Source organism: Glycine max, chromosome 19 (assembly GCF_000004515.6).
Source record: "Glycine max cultivar Williams 82 chromosome 19, Glycine_max_v4.0, whole genome shotgun sequence".
Lineage (NCBI taxonomy): Eukaryota > Viridiplantae > Streptophyta > Magnoliopsida > Fabales > Fabaceae > Glycine > Glycine max.
The window spans coordinates 51,247,981-51,272,880 of NC_038255.2; the positions used below are offsets into that span (position 1 = coordinate 51,247,981).

At 30.3% G+C, this 24,900-nt stretch overlaps 1 protein-coding gene across 2 annotated transcripts; it reads right to left on the reverse strand.

Moving 5' to 3' along the window:
• Positions 1–9,393: 9,393 nt before the first annotated feature.
• On the reverse strand, positions 9,394–11,895 carry LOC100305347 (MYB-like transcription factor EOBI). 2 transcript variants are annotated; one of them, XM_003546253.5, is made up of 3 exons: positions 11,447–11,895; positions 10,724–10,853; positions 9,394–10,475 (listed from the first exon to the last, which is right to left on the reverse strand). In XM_003546253.5, the coding sequence occupies exons 1-3, from the start codon at positions 11,616–11,618 to the stop codon at positions 9,752–9,754; spliced, it is 1,026 nt and encodes a 341-aa protein (XP_003546301.1). In that variant the 5' UTR covers positions 11,619–11,895; the 3' UTR covers positions 9,394–9,751. The 2 variants fall into 2 exon arrangements, with proteins under 2 accessions (XP_003546301.1, XP_040868891.1); XM_041012957.1 differs by having other exon boundaries at positions 9,394–10,442; positions 11,447–11,775.
• Between the last annotated feature and the right edge of the window lie 13,005 nt (positions 11,896–24,900).

The window sequence follows — 24,900 nt, forward strand, 5'->3', positions numbered from 1 at the left end:
GAGTGGAAGAGAGAGAGCTTGGAAGAACCAAAACAAGAAACTCTTCATAGCAATGGCTGGAGGTATGTTTTGATCTGTAATTTTCGCATTTTATTAATAACCTGTGTTTCTTTGTAGTTTGTAATATCACAGGTTAAAAGAGATTTGTTCTAACATTTGGTATCAGAGCAAGAATTGCCTCTGCCTTGTCCATTTTCGTTTTTCGGTATTTTCCGATTTGATTTTGTTTATGGTATGAAGGGCCTTGTTTCTTAAAAAATAAAATTAGAAATATGTATTTCGTTTGATTTCCTTAATTTTGGCTTTTGAATCGTGAAAAATGGTGTCCGAATGAATGAAAAACGAACGGGTCTGCGTATGGGTCGGGTTTGACCCGCTAAAGGTTGAAGATGATGAACAGTGTTTTAAAAAAAAAAAAAAAAAAAGACAAAAACTCCTACGTTTTGTGCTAGCTGGGTATCGAACCCTTGACTCCGAAAACACTAATGTATGTGCAGACCACTAAACCAATAAGGCTTTTCTGATATGTTGTCGTTTTTAATACGTTATATACACATTGTGCTTTACAGTTTTTTGAATTTTGATTTAATTTATGCATGAATATATTCTAGAACATTTTATTCTATGCATATATATATGAAATCAAATGCATAATATTATATTTCAATTATAAAATTATATGAGAATCTTATTCATAATTATATTGTATCTTGATTTTGAAATGCAAAATACTATTTATTCTCATATAATAAATTTTTATGTCTAAGTGATCTTTATGATTTTGATTAATTATGGATTAGCCACAGCATCTATATTTGATTAAAATTATATATTAAGTTGGTTAAAGATCATATAAGGAATTAGACATAATATTGTAATTAATTATACTTATATAATGAATTTTATCTCACAAGAATTTTTATTATATCTGTATAATTAATTGGGATAAAATGACGTATTATTTTTCATGATTTACCCACAGGCATCATGATGTATGGATAATTTGTCGATTTTATCATAAAGTAAAAATTTACGATAGAAATTAAATTATTTTCATATTGTACCCGTAAAGCATGAATATTAAGCAAATAATTTGATTATTCTATCATAAGGTTTAATTGTTTCTTATTGAATTAAAAATTTAGCCCACAGGCAATTTTTATGTCACAAGATTCAATTTTATGGTATGTTTACATTGGTAAAAGATACAATTAAGATTAGTATGCCTCAAATTTTGACATAAGCCTTTGAATTTTGCAGCTTCTCAAACTATTAATTTTTCTGATATTCAATGTGATGTTCCCGAACTCAAAGGAGATAACTATAAGATATGGAAGGAGAGAATTCTTTTACAATTGGGGTGGATGGACATAGATTATGCTATAAGGAAAGACGAACCACCTGCAATCACAAATGAAAGTAGCCCAGCTGACGTTGCGCTATATGAGCGGTGGGAACGATCCAACCGGCTCAGCGTGATGTTCATTAAGACTAAAATCTCGGCTGGGATACGTGGTTCTGTTGACCAGCATGAAAAGGTCCGAGACTTGCTTAAGGCTATTGATGACCAGTTCATCACTTCAGATAAGACTTTAGCAAGCACCTTGATCATGAAGTTTTCTTCTCTTCGGCTCACCAGTGTGAAAGGTGTGCGTGAGTACATCATGAAAATGCGAGATATTTCAGCTCAACTTAAGAAACTAGAGGTTGATATGTCTGAGTCCTTCCTAGTGCATTTCATTTTGAACACCCTTCCGCATGAATATGGGCCATTTAAGATTTCCTACAACACACATAAAGATAAATGGTCTATCAATGAATTAATGACCATGTGTGTTCAGGAAGAAGAAAGGCTTGTAATGGAGATGGGTGAGAGTGCACTACTGACTACTGCTTATGGGAAGAACAAAGCAATTAAGTCTCAAGCTTATCAGAAGGGGAATGGTAAAATACCACCTCAAGCTGATATTAAGAAGGTGGCAAAGTGTTTCTTTTGCAAGAAGAAGGGACACATGAAAAAGAATTGCCCCGGATTCCAGAAATGGCTTGAGAAGAAAGGTAAATCAATCTCATTAGTATGTTATGAATCTAATATGGTTAGTGTTAATATTAACACCTGGTGGATTGATTCTGGATCTACTATTCATATTGCAAATTCTTTACAGGGTATGCAAAACCTAAGGAAACCAGTGGGAAGTGAGCAAAGCATTTTATCAGGCAATAAGCTAGGCTCACATGTGGAGGCCATTGGAACTTGCATTTTGACTTTAAGTAGTGGCTTTATTTTAAAATTAGAAAGGACTTTTTATGTACCAAGTTTTTCCCGAAACTTGATTTCTATTTCAAGGCTTGTACCGTTTGGATATTCCTTTAATTTCAAAGACACATCATTTGAGTTATTTTATAATTCTGAATGTGTTGGGAATGGTATATTGTCTGATGGTCTTTATCTTCTTGGTTTACAAAATAATGCCACTTATAGTTCTATGCATGTTCAAACTGGTATTAAAAGGTGTAATATTAATGAGAATTCCTCTATGTTATGGCACCGGAGATTAGGACATATCTCCATTGAGAGGATTAAAAGGTTAGTGAAAGATGGGGTACTCAATACTCTAGATTTTGCTGACTTTAAGACTTGTATGGACTGCATTAAGGGTAAGCAGACCAACATGTCTAAGAAAGGTGCTAATAGGAGTTCAAGCATATTAGAAATAATTCATACTGATATTTGTTGTCCAGATATGGATGCACATGGTCAGAAATATTTTATCACCTTTATAGATGATTATTCACGATATATGAATGTTTATTTGCTTCATAACAAATACGAAGCATTGGATGTCTTCAAAGTCTTTAAGGCTGAAGTTGAGAACCAATGTGGCAAGCAAATAAAAATAGTGAGATCAGATAGAGGTGGAGAATACTATGGCAGGTATACTGAGAATGGACAAGCACCTGGTCCCTTTGCAAAGTTCCTTCAAGAACATGGGATTGTTGCCCAATACACTATGCCTGGTTCTCCGAATCAGAATGGTGTGGCAGAAAGAAGGAACCGAACATTATTGGACATGGTGCGGAGTATGCTTAGCAACTCCAATCTTCCTAAATCCTTGTGGGCTGAAGCACTAAAGACGGCAGCGTATATATTAAATCGTGTTCCAACCAAGGCTGTCCCAAAGACACCTTTTGAGTTATTTAAAGGTTGGAAACCGAGTTTGAAACATATGCGCGTTTGGGGTTGTCTGTCTGAGGTGAGAATATATAACCCACAAGAGAAGAAACTTGACCCGAGGACCATTAGTGGGTATTTCATTGGATATGCCGAAAGGTCTAAAGGTTATAGGTTTTATTGTCCACATCATATTACTAGGATTGTGGAATCAAGAAATGCCAAATTTATTGAAAATGATTTGATCAGTGGGAGTGATCAATTGAGGGACTTAGGTTCTGAAATTGATTATATAGAATCTCAACCTTCCACGTCAAATGAAAGATTGGTTGTAATTCATACCCCTCAAGTTCAAAGGGATGATGAACAACACATGATTGGCATTCCACAAACTGTTGTTGATAATCCAGTAGATCAAGTTGATCATCAAATTCATGAAAATGATGAACAACCAGTTGAACAACATGATCCCCAAGAAAATGTTGATGCAACATTAAGGAGGTCTACTAGAGTAAGAAAATCAGCTATTCCTAGTGATTATATTGTATATTTGCAAGAATCTGACTATAATATTGGAGCTGAAAATGATCCTGAAACTTTTGATCAAGCCATGAGTTGTAAAGAGTCAAATTTATGGTATGATGCCATGAAGGATGAGATGAGTTCCATGCAGAGTAACAAAGTTTGGAACCTTGTAGAGTTGCCTAATGGGGCGAAGGCCATTGGATGTAAATGGGTCTTTAAGACCAAAAAGGATTCATTAGGCAACATTGAGAGATACAAGGCAAGACTTGTTGCTAAGGGATTTACTCAAAAGGAAGGAATAGATTATAAAGAGACTTTTTCTCCAGTATCTAAGAAAGATTCTCTTCGTATAATCTTGGCATTAGTTGCTCATTTTGACCTTGAGTTGCAACAAATGGATGTGAAAACAGCTTTTCTTAATGGTGATTTAGAGGAGGAGGTTTATATGAAACAACCTGAAGGTTTCTCCTCTAATAGTGGTGAGCATTTGGTTTGCAAGCTTAATAAATCTATATATGGTTTAAAACAAGCTTCCCGTCAGTGGTACCTTAAGTTTCATGGGATAATTTCTTCATTTGGTTTTGATGAAAACCCCATGGATCAATGCATATACCACAAGGTTAGTGGGAGTAAAATATGTTTTCTTGTTTTATATGTAGATGATATTTTACTTGCAGCCAATGATCGGGGTTTGCTACATGAGGTGAAACAATTTCTCTCTAAGAATTTTGACATGAAGGATATGGGTGATGCATCTTATGTCATCGGCATTAAGATTCATAGAGATAGATCTCGAGGTATTTTGGGTCTATCACAGGAAACCTATATTAACAAAATTCTAGAGAGATTTCGGATGAAAGATTGTTCACCAAGTGTTGCTCCCATTGTGAAGGGTGATAGGTTTAATTTGAACCAATGTCCAAAGAATGACTTTGAGAGGGAACAAATGAAAAACATTCCTTATGCTTCAGTTGTTGGAAGCCTCATGTATACTCAAGTATGCACAAGGCCTGACATTGCTTTTGCAGTTGGAATGTTAGGAAGATATCAGAGTAATCCAGGTATTGACCACTGGAGAGCTGCTAAGAAAGTGTTGAGGTACCTTCAAGGGACCAAAGATTACATGCTTATGTATAGACAGACAGACAATCTAGATGCGATTGGTTATTCAGACTCAGACTTTGCTGGTTGTGTTGACTCTCGTAGATCAACATCTGGGTACATTTTCATGATGGCTGGTGGAGCTATTTCATGGAGGAGTGTTAAGCAGTCTTTGACTGCTACTTCTACCATGGAAGCTGAGTTTGTCTCTTGTTTTGAGGCTACATCACATGGTGTATGGCTTAAAAGTTTCATTTCTGGGCTGAAGATAATTGATACTATTTCAAGGCCTTTAAGAATTTTTTGCGATAACTCAGCTGCTGTCTTTATGGCTAAGAATAACAAAAGTGGAAGTCGAAGTAAGCACATCGACATTAAGTACTTAGCCATTAGAGAAAGAGTAAAAGACAAGAAAGTGGTCATTGAGCATATAAGCACTGAGTTGATGATCGCTGATCCTTTAACTAAAGGCATGCCACCGTTTAAATTTAAGGATCATGTAGAAAGAATGGGACTTGGTTCCAATTTATGATTGTATACATATATGTAAAAATTGAAACTTTTATATTATGATATTTTCTCATATTTTGGTGCACATTGATTTATTTGAGAAAAATTATGTTTTGGACCAAGAATAAACATTGGGTTTATTCATGAAGTTTTATTACCACTTTAAGTATACTGCTTGGGAAATTGAGTATATTGTAATACATAGATGATATTACTCGTTATAAGAGGAACTATCACTATGATTCATATATTCATTTCTTAAGAAGATTGAGCATTAAGTCAAAATGTTTGGACCAAGTGGGAGAATGTAATAATTCCTGGTCATAACATTTTGAAATTTTGTAACGCTCATCAGTTTTGAAAGCCATTTTGAATGGTTGTTAATGGATGATAATGGCCAATAAAGAATTGTAACAGCCAATAATGAGTGGTAATGGCTGATAAATGCATTCTTGATGGTAGAATGCCTATATAAGCACATGAATTTGGTCCCTGAGCTCATCCCTTCGAATTCAGTCTTATACACCATCTAGAGAGTGGAAGAGAGAGAGCTTGGAAGAACCAAAACAAGAAACTCTTCATAGCAATGGCTGGAGGTATGTTTTGATCTGTAATTTTCGCATTTTATTAATAACCTGTGTTTCTTTGTAGTTTGTAATATCACAGGTTAAAAGAGATTTGTTCTAACAATAACAAGTTCAAACATCCATTAGTGGTATAAATTATATAATTTTAAGATAAATATATGTAATTTTATTAAAATAAAGAGATACATTTATCCACCTCTAACGCATATAGGTCTGTCAATATATATATATATATATATATATATATATATATATATATATATATATATATATATATATATATATATATAATATACTGTTATTATGTATATAATTCTAAGTATTTAATGCATAAAATATTGTACAAAAAGTGGAATGGATCCCCTTTCGTCATGACAGGGGATGAAAGGAAAGAGGTCCACCGCGAGAGGGGAGACTTATTCAACTGCTAATATAAAATATTAAATATTTATATTTATATTGTTTATTTGTGTGTTATATAATTAAACTTTGTTGCCCTTTATAAAAATAGAGTGTCACTAAGTTTGTTTTTTTTATTAACTCGTAAAATATTAATTGTATAATTAATTTGTAAGTGTTTATTTTAGTTTAATGAATAGTTTTGAGGAAAATAATTTACATTCACATACAAAAATGTCAGATCAATCTCTTGGAAACTACCGATTAAAATGAAATAATCACATATAAGTTGAAGAATAAGATTATTTTTCATAAAAAAAGTATATGTGGTTTATATAAAAAATAATAGTAGTAATTTTTAAGATGATATCAATTTATCATTTAAAAAAACCAATTTATTATGTTCCATAAATTAAGAATCAATGTGATGTACCATAATAATTTTAAAGTTTAAAATAAGTATTTTTTTTAAATTTATGGATCATCATTATTAGAAAAACACAGGACCAAAATTAACAAATAAACGGTGTTATTATGTGTTATTGTGGTAATCCAAAAAATGGTGACCACGTGACTGTGGTGACCTGATAAGCTTAAAGGGCACAGGTTCATTGTAAGGAACTCGAGGAGTGCCTTTCCAACAGTGTTGAGATGGAATGTGGCCATAACATCATCACACATATTTCAGATACCTTAATGGTGCAATCAAAATTTAGTTCCACATGTTCCTCTGGGCTTTGGTTCTTCCATGCCCACGTGGGCCCTACTTATTGACTACGAAGTACTCTTCTCCGGGTTAGAATCGTACGTGGACGAACATTGCAAGAACTCTCAAATGTGGCTCAAGGATAAAAACTTAAAAAGTCTTAGCTAGCGCACCGTTTGGGTTGTGGTGGAGTCCAGTTATGTACTTTCTTCTTTTATGTATACTCAACTTGCATATCGGAATACGTTTCTCATACGTATCTTTATCAGGGGTCACTCATAAGTTTATTTAGTGTAAAGGAATACTAACTAAAAGATGTTAACATTCATCAATTTACACCTACTCAACTGAAACATACATGCTCGATCAAAATAAATAAATAAAGCACATACTGCAGTATTTGAATAATTTAAGCTAAGTATTACCTTATTGCCTCATTAATATATATATATATATATATATAATGAGCCGAGACGGTTAATTACTTGCCTTGGCTGACCAATTATTCAGTTAATTACAATGAACTATAATGTTTTGAGTAAAGGGATACTTAATTGTCACGTTCCAATTGACTAAACTCGATTTTTTTTTGTGTGTGGACACTTGTTATAAGAATATTGGTTAAAAAATATTTATCGTTTTCATATAGAATTACTTTAGTAGTTTAAATAAAAATATATATAAACATTACACTTTAATTATCATTATTAAAAACATTATTTTCTTTTACAAACACGTGGTTAGTTTTGGATATTACACCCTTAATTCTCCAGTAAAATCTTGAGTACGATCTTATGCTTGAAAAAATAATGTTTGATATAATTACCTAAATATATGTATTGTCTACAACATAAAATAAGTTATATAAATGTCTTTTCGTGTCATTTTATATAATTAACTAGTTCAATACATAGAAAACAACTAAAAAATTGTAAAAAAAACATATTTTTTTTTATCAGCCAAATATTATTAATATTATGGGTACAAGGGTACCCAAAACCCATTACACACAAACATTAAAGTAGATAATTCATAAGTTCCTCATGACTCTGCAATACTAGCTAAGTACACATCCCTTGCTATGTTCCTTCACGTCCCCTACGATAAACACATCCTATTCAATACCAGCTATTACATACATTTCCCTTACCCTTGCTGTGAACCCAGTATATTAGATTATTTGGTCATCCTTACTGCATAGAAATTACATTTTTTGTTATAAGAAATTCGGTGGGTTGTACTATACGAATAATTAATACCAGTAGTATATTAAAGGAAAGAGAGGGAAGAGCAATATGAATACTCTATGTGTCGATTGCGGCTTCAAGTGCCACGGTCCTGTCGATCCACGAACCCTAATTAAGGTACGCAACTTATTATTTCTGCCACTTTCAATCTTTTTCTGTTAACAAAACAAATACTAGGGAATGTTATTTGAATATTGATTAAAATAAAATATATATTTTATTGAATTAATGGTGTAAAATTATGTTGTGGTAAATTTTTACATTCTTCTATTATTTTCATAATAAATATTTGTTATTTTAATTTCTTAATTAATGTTTTAAACATACTGATTAACAAAAAAAAAATCATTTAAAAAATTACTGTATTAGTTTATTATATTTGGAATATAATATAATATTACGCGTGGCAAGTTCTAAACACCTCTTTCTACGGGACCACATGGATGGCTTCTCGTATAGGCACGCGGCCTACAAAGATTCCCCGCCGCCACCACCATCTCCTCCCTCCTTCTCTCTACTATTCCTTCACGTTTTGCAACTCATGAACCTTGCACGTGCAGCGCAGGGATTTACGAAATTACCCTTGAGGGCATCTTGGCTTGTATGGATTGGACTGAAAGTTGGTAATTTTGGATCAGTGGAGCTATGTTCGTACGAAATCCAACAAAGCGTGAGAGAAATTTGGGGTAGGGTCCTTGGAATCGTACTTAGCTGGCAAATTGAAGCTTTAAGATCATTATAACGATGGTAATAATGGAGGCTTATGTTTAAACTTTTGTAAGTTTTGTCGCTAAGGGCCAACTTGAACATACCAATAATACAAGACCACGTCTAAAAAAATTACAATTGCTTTCCACCTCTTTTTTAACGATCTAGAAATACACTTTGCGGGGTTTGGTTCAGGTCCCGTGGACAAGGTTCAGAAAGTGGGATTACTTATAATTACTTATATGTAAGTATATAAATATAACAGTTGTAATAGGGAATTGACAAATGAAATAAAGGGTTCGGGTTTGTTGTGTGGAGTCAATTATGCACACGTCTTTAGGTTATAATATAATTTAATTAATTTGTACGATCATGCATCCATAATGCACTCACTACTACTAGTGATCTCTAGCTAGCTAGGGAATTAAGATCGGAATCAAAACAAAACTGCAGAACAGAGATTAATAATTTCAAAGAATGGAATCTTATACTATAAAGAAAGCTCAAATTACAAATATTTCCCCACCCCCTCTAAAAATAAGGAAAATCAAAGAAAAAAAAAAGTCCGTACAAATTAAACTTAAAAATAATTCACAGTTTCCTTCTCTTTGCTCTTAGAGTGTCCTTAGTTTAAAATCTATGTCCATGTCGTGGATCCTACGTGTGTCCTACATATGAATTTATTCTATTTGCTCATTTTTCTACTTAATTATATAATTTTATCATCTGTAAATTTCACAACCCTTCACAGTTTTTTTAGTCCCTCTCACCATGAATTCTCCTACGAATTGATGTTTCACATGTTGTCAGAGAGTTGTTGAAAGAGCAACATGTTTTCAACATTCCAGAAACCGTTGGTTGACGTGTCCCCAACATTACTCTGAATCCACGGGGTGTTTGGTTCCATGGACTGGAAATCGAACAACCCTGAAGGGCTTGTGATGCAGTCTAAGAAACTCAATTGATCATGTGCTTGTTGGTAATACTCAGGATTAGGGTTATTGTTGTTGTTATTATTCTCAACCGTGACATTATTGTAATAATCCTGAGTCAAGTCCGAGACAGGCGAAACCTGAGCACCAAATGAATCCGATGAGGCACCCGTGCTATTATTCTCTGGAGTGTAACTGTGTGAACCAACAAAATTATTAATGTTCATGATTGCTGGATTTCTCAACATCATGTTCCCACTGTGCACTTCAAAACTGTTGTTAAGGTTGTTGTTGTTGTTGTTCTCGTAGTTGTATGTGGTGGCGTTGTTGTTAGTGGTGATGGTTGTAGTAGCACTAGCTGATGCCGTTGGAGAACCCACGGTGGCCGTGGCAGTGGTGGCGGCCGCGGCGGCGGCTTGAATGCGCTCCACCAGCCTTGGCATCCAAAGGTAGCGCATGGCATCCTTGAATTGCTTGCTATTCACGTCACATTTGAGTTGCTTGGCTTGCTTTTGGACACGGGTTCTCCAATAATTCTTTATCTCATTATCGGTTCTTCCAGGCAAATATTGAGCAATTTTAGACCATCTGATCAAATCAATATAACTAAATCACAATCTGGGAATTTAGATTAATAATCATGAATAATTTAATTTAAAAAAAAGGGTATAATGTTTGGTTGCATCTTGCATGCATATTTAATTTTGGAAAATGTAAAACCTTATTTTAAGTGTATGGGTGAAAGAAAAAGAGATGAAGAAAAAAAATTAATATATGTAATGAAAAATGCAAGAAAAAAAAAATTTTCTTATCAGTAAATATTAATTTTTTATTACCGGTTTCCCCAGCGACCATGGAGCTCGAGAATAAGAAGCTGTTCTTCAAGTGTGATGTTGCCACGTCGAACATCGGGACGCAAATAATTCAACCATCTCAATCTGCAGCTCTTGCCAGTTCGTTTGAGTCCTGCAACAAAATGAAATTGCTTGTATTGGTAAAGTTCTAAGGGAGCAAAATACTACTATAATGAAGGAAATAAAGAAAGAGCATTTTCTTTTTTCCTTTATGGTACTTTTATTTTTTCTGTACAAATATATGATTTTTTTTAGTTGTGGTATCAATTCATATAACTCCTTTTTTTCATTTTTCATGAATGGGGGATGCGGACAAGCAACTATCGACAACCTATAATTACATATTTCATTTTTATGCCCCACCACGAACAAGTATGTGCCATATTATAAAGTCCTGGCTAACATAATCCACTACCATATCATGATGCTCTTCATATATATTAGAAAACCGCAAACTTTGGCTTTTCTACCCCCAAAGAAATTGATTGGTGATGAAACGGGACGAGAAAGTGAGAAGGGCTTTTCACACCACAATAATCATAGAGGTGTAGAAGATAGAAAGGCGGTGTTGAAGAAAATAGTGGAACTAATTTTCGTGTCAACAATTGCAATCATGAAATATATCACTTGTATCCTATGGTATAGTATTATATTGGGATAAAAACTTAGAAAGAAAGAAAAAGGTTTATGTATATTATTAATTACCAGCTGAACGAGCTAGGGAGTTCCATCGACCTTCACCATGATTAGCAATGTAATTGATGAGAGCAAGATCCTCATCGACGGTCCAAGGACCTCTTCGAAGGTCCATCTCATCCTCACTTTGGATTGTGGTGGTGGTGATGGTGGAGTTGCTTATCCTTCCTTTCACTTCCATGAGTCACCACCCACTTTGATTGATTGATTGATTCAAAGTTCAAACTCAAAGCAACAAAGGTAGCTTTTGATCTTAGAAGTGTGGTTGAGTTGAAGAGGTAAACAAATTGAGAGAGAGAGAGAGAGAGAGAGAGGGTTTTGCCTTATTACGAAGAGGATAAAGAAGGGTGGGGGCTTTATATAGATATTCAAGGATGGAGTAGTAAACCATAGAGTTGGGATGGGATTATGAGAGAGAGAGAGAGAGTAAGAGGGAAAGTAGAAAACTAAGCTGAAGTAGTAAAAAAAAATGATTTAATTAACGAATACTTAAATGATAATTAGGAGGAAAATAATATATTATTATTATTATTATTATTATTATTATGGCTTTGTAAGTAAGAAAAGGCTACGAACTTTGACGCTATAGTTTGACTTTTCCGGCTTTTGTTGTGTGCGCGTGCGTTCGATGACTCTATCAAATGTTACGTGCTCATAATAATATATTTTTTCCACAGATTACAGGCATTTTTTCACGGGATACAATTCTATCGAGTCCTCAGATAAATAGGTGATGATTTTGTCTGCTGATATTTAATACATAATAATACAGTTACATATTTAATATTTGAATTAAAATAATTATAACATTGAATATTATAAATATATTTTATTACTTTAAATAACTATTTTTATTTTCAAAATTATTGCCCTTGTAGTAATGGATACTCCTGTTAAAAATGAGACTTAGGGACAGAATATAATAATAATATCCTGCTATAACAATTTGGGTTAACATATTTAGAATTAGAGTTAAATATGTTTATCTCTAAATTTTTTGCAAAATTCATTTTTAGTTTTTAAATAATTTTTGTTTTTTAATCTTATATTATTTTTTTTCATTAGCATTTTTAATTTCTGTTACCATTTAGTGATGATGTAATAGTCATGTTTGTAATCACTTGACTTATCACATTATCAACTAGTAAAACTTGTTAGTTGATGATGATATAAAACTAGTTCAATGGAGATTTGAAACATGATTTATCTAAAATAAAAATATGTGTAACTATCATATTAAACTATTTGATAATGTGTTGTCAATTAATATGAACTCAAAATATTAACCAAATGAAAAATATATAAACTAAAAATGCTAAAAAAATTGCTTAGAGACTAGAAGTAAATTTTCAAAAAATAGTTTGAGACAAAAACATTTTTTATATATTTAAATTTTATTCATAAAAAGATATTTACTCCTTAGAATTATTACAGAAAATATTCACGCTCATTTTTTCTAAATAATATTTTCTTGGTAGCTTTTTTATTTATTAATTAATTATTTAAATAGTTTAGTGGAAAATGTTTCTCTTGTAAATTTAAAACTCCTGCTGGTTTATTATTTTTGTGTCAATTACTATGATGAAAAGTTGATTTTTATAATTTTTAATTTGTATAAATTGTATTTAGTTGAACTTTATAAGCAAATAATTTAATCATCGTTTGGTGTTAATTTATTTTAGAAAACATTTTCCTACGTTTCAATAATTTGAAAGATTATATATTATCAGAAATAAAATACGCACTAATTAATGTGGTTAGCAAATAAAATATAAAATAAAAATCAAATAAGTGAATAAAAAATATAGAATGTATTTAAAAAAAACACGTTATGATTTTAGTAAATAAAAATACTATACTTTAATTAAATTATCTTCATAAATATATTCGAAAATTTTCATTTTCATGCTTCAAGTTCCAGTTAATACTGCGGTTGTTGAGAGATTCTCTCTCTCTCTCTCTCTGTTTTTTCTTTATAAATTTATGTTTCCAGATATTCTCGAATGACTTTATACCCCCTATGATTCTATATGCTTATTCCTCTCCTTTATCACAATTAAATAACCTGAAAAAGTTCAATATCGTAATTAAGTGCTGCTTTAATTTTGAAAATTTATTATGATTCAATAGTGGTACCAATTAAAATTTAATAGTGGGACCAATAATTTAAATTTATCTATAACTATTAATTCAAATAATGGTCCAATTACCTCCCATGAAAAATGACCTCTGTATAAAAAAGATCGACAAGGACGATTTTTTTTTAAAAGGAAGACAAGAACGATTTAAAATGTACAAATTTAGTCAATATCTCATAAATTATATGAGAATCTTATTTAAGAAAAATATAATTGATTTAAATTTAAAGAAGAAAAAAAAGAGTGAATCATTATTTTAGTTCTCAATATTGTAGTTTGATATCAAGTCAGTCCCCTTTTTTTATTGCTGGAGTTACTATTTTCTTTTTTGTAATGGAGTTCCTAAAATTATTAAAACTTCAAAATAATCTGAGTTATAAACCGTCGATCAAATTAGTCTTTTTTTAACAAAATAAATATTTTTTTAACCGTAGTTAATTAGTGGTGTAAAAGAAGCCTAATTACATCATGTTCTAAAATGACATCAAATTCATGACTTTCACAAAGACAAGGACTAAAGTGAAAGCCCAAATTGATTAAAATAATTAATGTTAAAATTTTAGAATTTAAAATCTTAATGTAAAAAAATTAATATAAAAGATATATATGAATATAATTAATAATTTGATAGTACTTTAAAATATAAAATAAGTATTATATGACGGGAAGTGAAAATTTTTAAAATAAGTTTTAATGTACTTGTAATTTTTCATGTATTTTGAAAAAATTAAAAGTATAATAAAAGATCAACTCAGGTTCAAGAGTGAAGTTATTATAATATAATTTTTTACTGCAATTATAATATAAAAAAAACTTAGTACCCCATTGTCCAGAGACTCTTCCCTATGCAAGGTATGGGGGAGGAATGTTGTACGCAGTCTTACCCTTGCATATGTAACCGGATTCGAACCCATGACCAACAAGTCACAAGTCACAACTTTACCTATAAAACTATCTTCTGTCTTTAATATGTAACTGCTAAGTTTTATTCGGTGTTTGATATATTGATCTATAGACATCCTTCGTTTGCAAGAGTATTAATTTCTCCTATAATAAATTTTGGGGTACTAGCCAATTAACGTTACCAAACAGCTATGGCACGAATCTCAGGCATTGCATGTGCAACAACACACTGCGGTCTATGGTCCTGATTTCAATTTTATAACGAACAGGGGATTAAAATCTAACATCTTTGTCATAATTTAAAGGCCAAGGTTTCTTCTTCATATAGGACGGCTAGCTACAATAAATTTTCCATTTAATCCTTTGAATTTTGATTATGGGGCTGTGAGGGATCATCATCTACTAAATTCCATCTTAGAGTGATTAATTTTATTATAGTTTTCCCTTCTGATTTGTGAATTACGTTTATGATATCTCCCCAAATGCATGATCACTTCATAAATTATATTTTTCTTTTAAGAGAAATTGAAGTTTTTAATTTTTCATACATAATAAAATTGAATATATTATGGTACATATATAATAAACTTAGTTATTTACATAACCAGGGTTGAGTCCAAGTAACTATTGAAATTATAGTTATAAAACTCCATTATTGGATCCTACATTACTTTCTGGAAAAAAAATGCTTTCAAAATTTCATTCCATTCGAAATAAAATATGCCGTGCCAGAGTATAGACTGAATTAATTGGATTGTTAATTTTTCAATTGCTTTAATTAGTAAAAATGCTACTGATTTCTATTAACTATACGCCACCCAGGCCAGTATATTGGTAGCAGTCAATTGGATTGGCCCACCAGCATATAGATCATAAAGTAACTCCACTTTACATTTTATAGTTTGGTCCCAAATGATAAAAGGCTAATTAAATTTAATTACATAGCTTTCACTGTATATAATATTGGAAAATAGCAAGAAGCAAAAAGAAATGTTACTGTATTTTCCTTTCTCTTCCCCATTAAAAAACAAGCTGAAACGTGCCAATAATGGAACTATCTCCACACAACTCGAGGGAGAAAAAAATTGGAATTACATATATTAGCCCTTGCGATCCATATGATGAAAATCATGTACACGTACCGACCAGAGTGCTATACGTCTATTCAGGCTGCTAGGGCTACAGGCTGCTTTACAAGTTTAAATAATTGAAAGAAATTGTTAATTTCTTTTAAGCTATGCTTATTTGTCCCTTCATCTTATTATACAAAGTGGGTGGGGAAGAAATCTGGAATTCCATTGAATGTCGACATGTATTACGTATTGGGGAACGGTGTCATATCTCTTAAAATATTGCCACAAGCTCAGATTATGCTTTATATTATATATTGAGTTTCGATATATATGGACCACCTATATGATTATCTGTTTGCAATGTGGAATTTTTTATGTGATTGTGGGAAAAGAATGGTGTATTATCCTTGATTCGACCATTTTATTATCAAATAAGCTAGAATTGTAAAATCATTTTCTTCGGATAAGATTGCAAAGTCTGAAAGACAAGCTATATATATTGCTGGGTGCGTGGAATCTATATACATGTCGTTTTGTTATTATTAAAATATACTCAGTTTTCTGTCTTAATATCCTTGTGTAATACGCATCGGTGATTATGATGATACGTATGGACAAGAAACAGGAAAGATATTAGTTTTGTTACACGACAATCACGTGTCATCAGATGTAAAGTTTAAACACATATGTTGGATAGTGTCCACAGGAGTTCTGCTACTTTGTTATATATATGTGATGCTTTTGTCTCTCAGGTTGATATATTTTACTTTATGATTCCATTTTTCAAGTCTCTATTATCTTATGGTAGGGGAATTCGGATTCCCTACGAGGCTACGATTATGAAAGAAAGTACAAGAAGTTTATAAACTCATTCATTAGAATTAATTAATTTTAAAAATATTATCATGTACACATGCAATGCAATAAATTTAAGGAAAGCACAGTTATTTTTTAAACATAAACTCTACCCTTAGTAATGAGATAGGTTGGGATGAATTGTGTCCTCTCTATCCTCGATATAGATAGAGTGGATTTATAGTTGGATTTAGACGATGACTGAATGAAAAATTTAAACATAACTTCATCGATCTCCGTCCGAGTTAGGGAAACCCATTCCATGTTTTTCTTTAAAAAATTAATTTATTTATGTATTTTTAAATGATAAATTATTTAATTATCAAATACATTCTAGTACAAATGATTTATAAAATTAATAGGCTAGGGAATAAGAAAATACTTAAGACAACACTTACAATGGGAACGAAGGAGGGAGTACTTTAGAATATGCATAATAAAATTGTGATTCAAAAAGTGTCCCTTAATTTAGACTTTAATGGTGTTTTGGATTTGATAAAGGGTAGGTCATGAACCAAATTTAAGGCTAAGATGTGCAGTTCTCAATGCTATTTTTTTATTGGTATATTAATCTTGTAACTTTTCTCTATTTAGTCCTTTGATTTGGCCTTATAAATCAATTGCTGGTGTACGTGTTTGAGACAATTACAAAAATTTAATTATTTTAATATGAGATTATATATATATAATTGATTATTATTATTATCACAATCGATTATAGTCACAATTAATTTTTGTTTGGGTCAAGTTTGCTGAAAAACTATTTAATAAATAATAATTTCATTGGAATACAAAAAAAAAATCAATTTTTACATAGTAAATTACAAAAAGGTTATGTACGAAATTGAAGGGAAAAAAGCTAATGGAAATTTTTGGAGTAACTTGGAAATAACATTTTTTGGAATAGAAAAATTGTTGATAAATAATCATAAGCTTCAAAAAAATTTATGCATGAAAATTAACTTTTTTTTAAAAAAAACTTTTTTAGCAAATTTCAGCTATTGTCCCAAACACTTGATTATTTTTCAAACAACTTTTTTTCTACAAAAATAACTAAAATAAGAAATTTCAATTCCCCCAAATATGCTCTCAAGGTACCCCATATACTTTGTTTAATTCTAATAAAGTTTTGATTATCAAAAAAGAAAAAGTAGAGTTCTCTTATTAAGTCTTCAAATCTCAATATCAAAACAATTGGTTAAGATAATGGAATCCCGCCCTTACCAACTAATCATACTTCAAAGATCGAGCCTGTTGGCATATTTTTAAGTATTGTTTAGGAAACATTTAATACTCCATTGAATTCGTTTTTTTTACTGTATAATTAACTGAGCTGAATTCCCTTGATCTTTATCGAATTATTTTAACAATATGGAATGTTTTATACTTTTATTATAATTTTCAATCTTACTTTTATAGTATTTGTTAAGGGGGGAAAAAAGATTCAATACGGCTATAATGAATTTTCAGTTGATAGTATTTTAAAATATTTGTTCGCAAAATTTCATGTTTTATTCATGGTAAAAGGGTGAAAATAGAAACATGAATCCATATGGTATAAACATGTTTTATTTTAAGCTAGATATGTATTGAGAAGATGCAAGCTACGATCTACTTTGGTTAAATAATGCTTCTTCTCTGTGCATTAAAAAGGACGTGTTAGCTATAGGTAGGGGCTTTTCTTTAAAGTTCCATTAGTTGCTCTCAAAAGGAAAATGGGATTCCATAGAATTGATAGTTCATTGGTTCTTATTCTGCCACAGCTAATCCCGTTATTCAACAATTTTGGTTTTAGAATGTTCTAAATTTCCGTAGATTTGCACCCACGTCCTCCAATCTAATTTAAAAGGAATGTTGTATTTCTAGAAACCCTTTTAGGTGGATTATTTTCGATATTATATATAGTAGAATATTAGAAGCTTGATGACGTGTTGATTTTGGGTGCATATATCCCTGAATAGATAAATAATTACAATCAATGATGCCCAGGAACAGTCCATAATTGATTCTGAAGAAAAAAATCGCCACAAACCTCAGTAATAGATGAATAGTGTGTGTTTAGGTTAAATTTAATTTTCTCATAATCAATTCTAATTTCACGTTAAAAGTTAATAAAGTAATAAATAATTACTTTTACCATATTTTTTTATCATGATTTTGAGAGTCAAAATTAATTTTAGTAATTATCAAAACACACTAAAAACTATCCCATTATCATTCAAAGTATCTCAACAGTCAAAGAAAGAAGGATCTGTAAACAGAGTTTACAAGTTATTATAAATTAGCATTATTTTTAATTCTTACAAATAAATAAATAAATAACTCAAAATAGCTTAGTGGTTGAGACTTTGTCTTCAGCACATGTAATACTTTATCAGTTACAGTAGTAAGGGCAATGATTTTGCCTTCATCACAAAGTTCTGACCATATTACTATACTTATTTTGTATCAGATGATAATATAATAGTCAGTTGTTGTATATTATGGGACAAATTTAAAGAGTTAGTTCATCTTATTGTATCCTGCAATGTGTATTGTTTGGAAGTGAAGAGACCACCATAAATGGAAACGGAAACCACCATAAAAATCGTATACTAAGAAGCAGAAAATGCCTGCCATAACCAACAGATTAAATAACCGCAAGTGAACCAGTTGAAACTAAGCCTAGTTTAACCGGTTAAATGCCTAGTTGCTGATGTCATTATCGAGTTAAATACATGTCCAATTTAATATTACAACCGAACTGGTTAGTCTTATAAAACTGCCCCGAATATCCAATGGTCTCTTCTTAATCCCATGTATATATAGTAGTAAAAAAAAGAAAAGATGATAAGAGCAACACCACATTCTTCTAGTTTGAAACTGTGAATATAATTTTCCCTGCATAAAATAATATATAAAGGTATCATAGAAATTTAAGATGTTTTCCCAAGCATGTCATACTATTATCAATCATAACTTTTTAAGGAAAACTACTCATTTGCTTTTAATATCATCCTTTTATAAATAGATATTACGAATTTTAGTTTCTTTAAAAAAAATTAACCATTACTCTTTTTACAAAATTGATATCTTAAACTTTAATTTCAATTTAATTAATCTTTAAACCTTCTCTGTTTTATAAATAAATATCTTAAATTTTAATTTCATTTCAAATTTGATACTTTAATTTATCTCATTTACAAATAATCCAGAAGATTAAATTTGAGTTAAATTACCAACATATAATTCTTAAAGGGAGAGTTTTAATCTTAAATCTTAATTATTCTTTAATTTTCCTATGTTATAATTCATTTTTCAAAATATCAAACCATAATAAAAAAATTGAATTAAAAAAAAGATATTAACAAAAAAAAATTATTTCTAATTTTTTGTTTGAAGAAGTGACTTATAAAAATAAAAATTAATTGTTGGCTAGGATTAAAGGTAAATAATTATTAGAACTTCTTCTTAGTTAAAAATTTAATACCAATTTAAAAAAATCCGATATTTTAAAACTGGATGAATTTTAAATATTAATTAAGATTAAATTAAAATTTTAATTTTTTAATTTACAAAATAGATAAATTTTAAAAATTGATTAATAATCAAGATTTAAAGAATCTATTTAAAAAATAGAGATAAATCAATTGGAATGAAATTAAAATTTACTTTTAATTGCACCAATGTAGTTCCTCGAGTCTCATAATTGTATAATTTTTGTCCCCTGGGTTTCAAGTGTGTAATTTGGATCCTCCAAGCATCACATCAAAAAAATTATTAAAAGACAAATAAAAAGAACAAAATCACACAATTACAACACCTGAGTAATTAAAAGTGTAATTAAACCTAAAATTTATAATATTAGCCTCAAAATTGAGTCTTAATTATGTATTGTGTTAAATATTTGAAAGAAAAATTTTATCTTTCATAATAATCTTACTTAATTTATTTAATGTAATTACCTATAATTTATACTAAACAAAAACTTATACCTCAATTTATATATTATTATAGACTAAAATATAAGAAAAAAAACATTATCCTATAAGGTGGATTGATTTTTTTTATTCATAAAAATTAAAGATATATAACAAAAAAAATTATAACAATTCACACATCCTATTTAACTACCTGCACTAAATTTCCTTGGCTGACAAACTTAATATTAGTGAATCTAACTAATTTAATTATATCATCCCTAAAATATCTTTCATTCAATTGAAAATTTATTTTTAATGACTGTTTTTTAATTCATGATATCAAATTTTAACGAATAAAATTTTTATAAAAAAATAATAATTAAAATCATCAATAAAATTAAATAATGTTAATTGATTTTGTTAATAAGTATAAAATTAGTTATTTTTTTTCCAATATTTAAGTATAGAAGAAATAATTGCCTTGCATCTTATTTTAATTTTTATTATATTATATATAACATTTATTGCTTTTTTTTTCTTCATATTTCTCTCTTTTATGATCATAAGCTATGTACAGATCTCAAAGGTGTGAATACGTCTTTTTTGTTATTATTATAAGTTGGTATCATAAGTTAGCACGTCTTGTGAAAAAAACAAATCATAAGTTAGCACGTGGCCTTGCTCAATTTGTCTGTTTTAAGAATGTTACTACGGTTTATCCTTGTTAATTTAGCACTGACAACTGTCTTCCAACATCGACCACACTTTTTAGCATTGCTCTGCAACGTGAATCTTGATTCCAGTTAAAACGAGGCATCCTTGTGAATTACAACTAGAAGATGAGATGCTATTATATGTGAAGCAATAACTAAATTTAATGAATGGTTAGGTAATAAAATTTTAATTTTAATTTATAGAAAAACTTATTTATTTTTTTAAATGTTAACTAATGTTCCAAAGATACTAATTAAGAAATTTAAAATAGAAATATTTTTATTAAGAGACAAAAAGTTATATTATTTATAATTTTTTTTTGTTTTCTTGTAATTTACACAATAAATATCTTTTACGTTCTCTTAAGAATATTAATTAACAAGATCCTTAATTTATTTTTTATTTTCTTAAGCTAAAAGTATTTTTTTTAGAGAAGTTTATACAAATAAATCGTATATAAATATGAAAAACATAGTGTTTTCTCATCTAAGTGCTGTGCAAATAAAGTCATCTAAACAATAGTGCACTTGTTTAGGGACACAGTGTGAAAAGGGGTTTCATGCTAAAGAGACACAAGCCCTAAAAGAGATACTCTGGTTGTATCATTTTCCTACTCCCCACAAGGAAACTAGAACACAAAAGCTGAAGAAAGAACATATTATTATTAAGTTGAATCATAGTTATCTAATTAACATTTGACACGTACTTTGCTGCGCCCGCCAGATACGATCAATTTGTGAGAGGAATTAGAAAATTAGAACACCTACGGTGGTGGTCAAGCCCCACCAAAACCGGCCACCACCCATTACAGGTTCATGAGCATTAATGTAGTATGTCTAGTTTTGATTTTTCTTTCATTATTATCGTCCACGTTTTTTTATTTTCTTGTGAGATAACAGTTTCCAAAGAAACGGTTTTCGAATTTGTGCTACATTCTCATGGAAAGTGCAGCAAGATATATATTAGTGAAGAGGTAACGAACAAGACGGAAGAATAGGAAAGAGAATACCAAAGATCAAAATGTAGGCAATTGACATGGCATACTTAGGTTAAAAGATGGCTGAAAAGTCATAGGGGTCGACTAGCATCTAGCATATTAGAAATTGCTAAAATATGATATTAAATTACTAAATTACATCATTAAATACGTGGATCAATTGGTGAAAGTTGTTTCAATTCATTGGTGATTAACCATGGTCTAAAATTTGAGTTCTAATGTATGAAATACTTAGAGAGAGAATTTTATGATCTATAATGATAATCTTATCCGGTTTAAATTATTAAATTGTTAAGTTTTGTTTTTGTAATTAAACTTGATTATTTTCTCCTTCCAAAATGTCAGAGAAACACGCCTAACCCACGTTAATTTTATCATTAACAAGCGATGCCTCATAAGATATAAGATAATGCATATTATATAACTAACTTGTACTAAGCCACTTAGCACTAGTTGCGCAAGAAACATGCACTTTTAGTAAGTGGCAACTTATAAAGATGAAGAAACAAGAGCTTCTCAAGCAAAGTGAGAAAAATTTCTTCACATAACAGCATTCTTGACCATATGGATTATACCATGAGAAGGCATCTATGCCAATCCCAACTCTTTCAATGGGGTATTCTAGTTAAGTAATAATTACCGCAATTTGCAAAATTATTAATTTCATAATGTTATGCGTTATTGGGATCCATGTCACATAGAATATCCCGGGTTCAATGAGAGTGACACCATCCATAGTTTCTTGGTCTTCTTGTCAAAAGATAGCCGGGTTTTCAGGATTCATTGCGTTGACATTTCCTTTTTGGACGGTATCCTCCTCATCACATCTAATTCCGAATACTAACTAGTCACTATACATATGTATGTGTACATTTCAAATTGAAAAATATCTATCTTCGTATGTATATATAACTTATAAGATGATGAAAATTTTATACTATCAATCTTTGCCCTCTGTATTGTTACGTCGAAAGCGTCTTTGACTCAAATTGTCTACATTGGTTTGTTAACTGTGACCCTTTTTCGTCTCCCCAATCTTTTGACCTCTTTGAAAGGCAAAGCGTGTATTTTCTTCCCTCTTAAGAAGAACTAAGTATACTTATATGTTAGGTATAGAAAATGAGTAGAAAAATGTGCCACGAGCATTGAATTAATTCATTTTATTAACATAACATACTATTTACTTACTTATGAATGCTGTTGTGTATCAAGAATATCATTTTATGTGATGTCTTGTCGTAAACTATAATTAGATATTCTAATGCTATAAAACGCGCACCTTGACCTCTCTCAAATGAAATTGATTTGTTTTACTATACTAACCTGTGGTGTGAGGAAGTTACACATTATTTTTCAACAATTTTACTATACTAATTTGGATTACTCGTCTTTACACTGATAATAACAAATCCAAGCAATTTCAGAAAAAAAAACTGGATAATTGTATTGATTGGACTAATAAATAGAGTAATATTTATTGTTATTACAAAATTTTAAATTATATCATTTTTATCGATGAGAGATAGATAACATTTATTTAGTCCCTTAATCATGAAAAGTGACAAACAAAATATCCTTCTATATATGTACAAATCACAATTGAGAAATTAAATTGATATCTCTCGGATCTCTTTTGGTCCTGGGGTTATAAAATGACAAGGATTAAAAGGTAAAATTTATGTAATTATAAAAACTAAAAAAGATCTAAAAGTGCCTGTATAGAAATTAAAATGAAGAGTTTTTAAGTGTAGAAACTAAAAGATAAAACTTTTTCAATTATAGAGATCAAATGAATAATTTTTTCTTTCTTTTTCTTTAGATTTTGTTTACATTTTCTTTATTTTTAATTATTTAAAAAATACAAAAATTGTAATTGAGCACAACGCCTTGTTAATGTTGAATTTTAATTTGGGAAGTCTGAGTTGGGACAACTTAATGATCATGAAATTATTTTAAAAATATTATTATTATTTTCTTAAAAATGCAAAAGAAGATATTAAGTGAGACATTATTAATCCTATGTTTTAATGAGAAACATTTGAGTTGTGACAATTTTTTTTTTTTTTTGTGTGTGATCATGACATTGATGTCAAGTTGATAAGTTTTGTGAATAATTAATCTTGAAAAAATTTGTTCATTATTTTTAGTGAGATCTTTCATTAATTGTATTTTTTTTTCCTTTCATAAGATTTAAACTCAAAATATTATTTAAGAGGATTGAACTCAGTTTCACTCAGATTAACAATGTAAAAGAAACACAACTAATATGATAAAATAGAAATAAATAACTGTTTAAAAAGAAACCTCTTCTACTGGATATTGGTCATCAATATATGATCAGACCATTTTTTGTACTTAATATGATTATTCGCTTTGTTACCTTTTATTACAAAATAAAATGATGAGATGAATCCACCCTTTTTATGACAACAAAGAATTAACTGATTTCCATTAATATAATAAATTGAATACAAAAGGGGAATACATGAAAATTATTGTGGTAATTCTCCACAGACATACAAGTTAAAGAATTAGTTTCCTTTGGAATTTGCAAAGTGAATGCTATAGCCGGGATGTGAAGTGAGTTTCAATCTAATGTGATCCATCAAAATACCACAGTCCGAAATGTTGGTATTGTGACCTCCAATTTGGTACATCAATCCTCCCTTACTTCGAAGATGATAGCATGGTGGCAGCTGTTTCATCCACTTTGTAACTCTTGGCAAAGCATAGGCCTCTCCTTGCACATCCATAATAGCATCAATCTAGCCCTATAACTTGAGATTATTTTAGGAATTAATAATTCTTAGATTGCTTTGATGCATCACACATACACTTGGAAACAAAAAAAAAATCTTTGGTTGTGAAACAAAATATCTTA

Excerpts from the sequence above, each read along its gene's own strand:
- LOC100305347 (XM_003546253.5), bottom strand. The coding sequence starts at position 11,618 with ATGGAAGTGAAAGGAAGGATAAGCAACTCCACCATCACCACCACCACA. Across the intron at positions 10,854-11,446 it reads CTCCCTAGCTCGTTCAGCTG|GACTCAAACGAACTGGCAAG; the intron begins GTAATTAATAAT and ends ATTTTGTTGCAG. Across the intron at positions 10,476-10,723 it reads CATGGTCGCTGGGGAAACCG|ATGGTCTAAAATTGCTCAAT; the intron begins GTAATAAAAAAT and ends TGATTTGATCAG.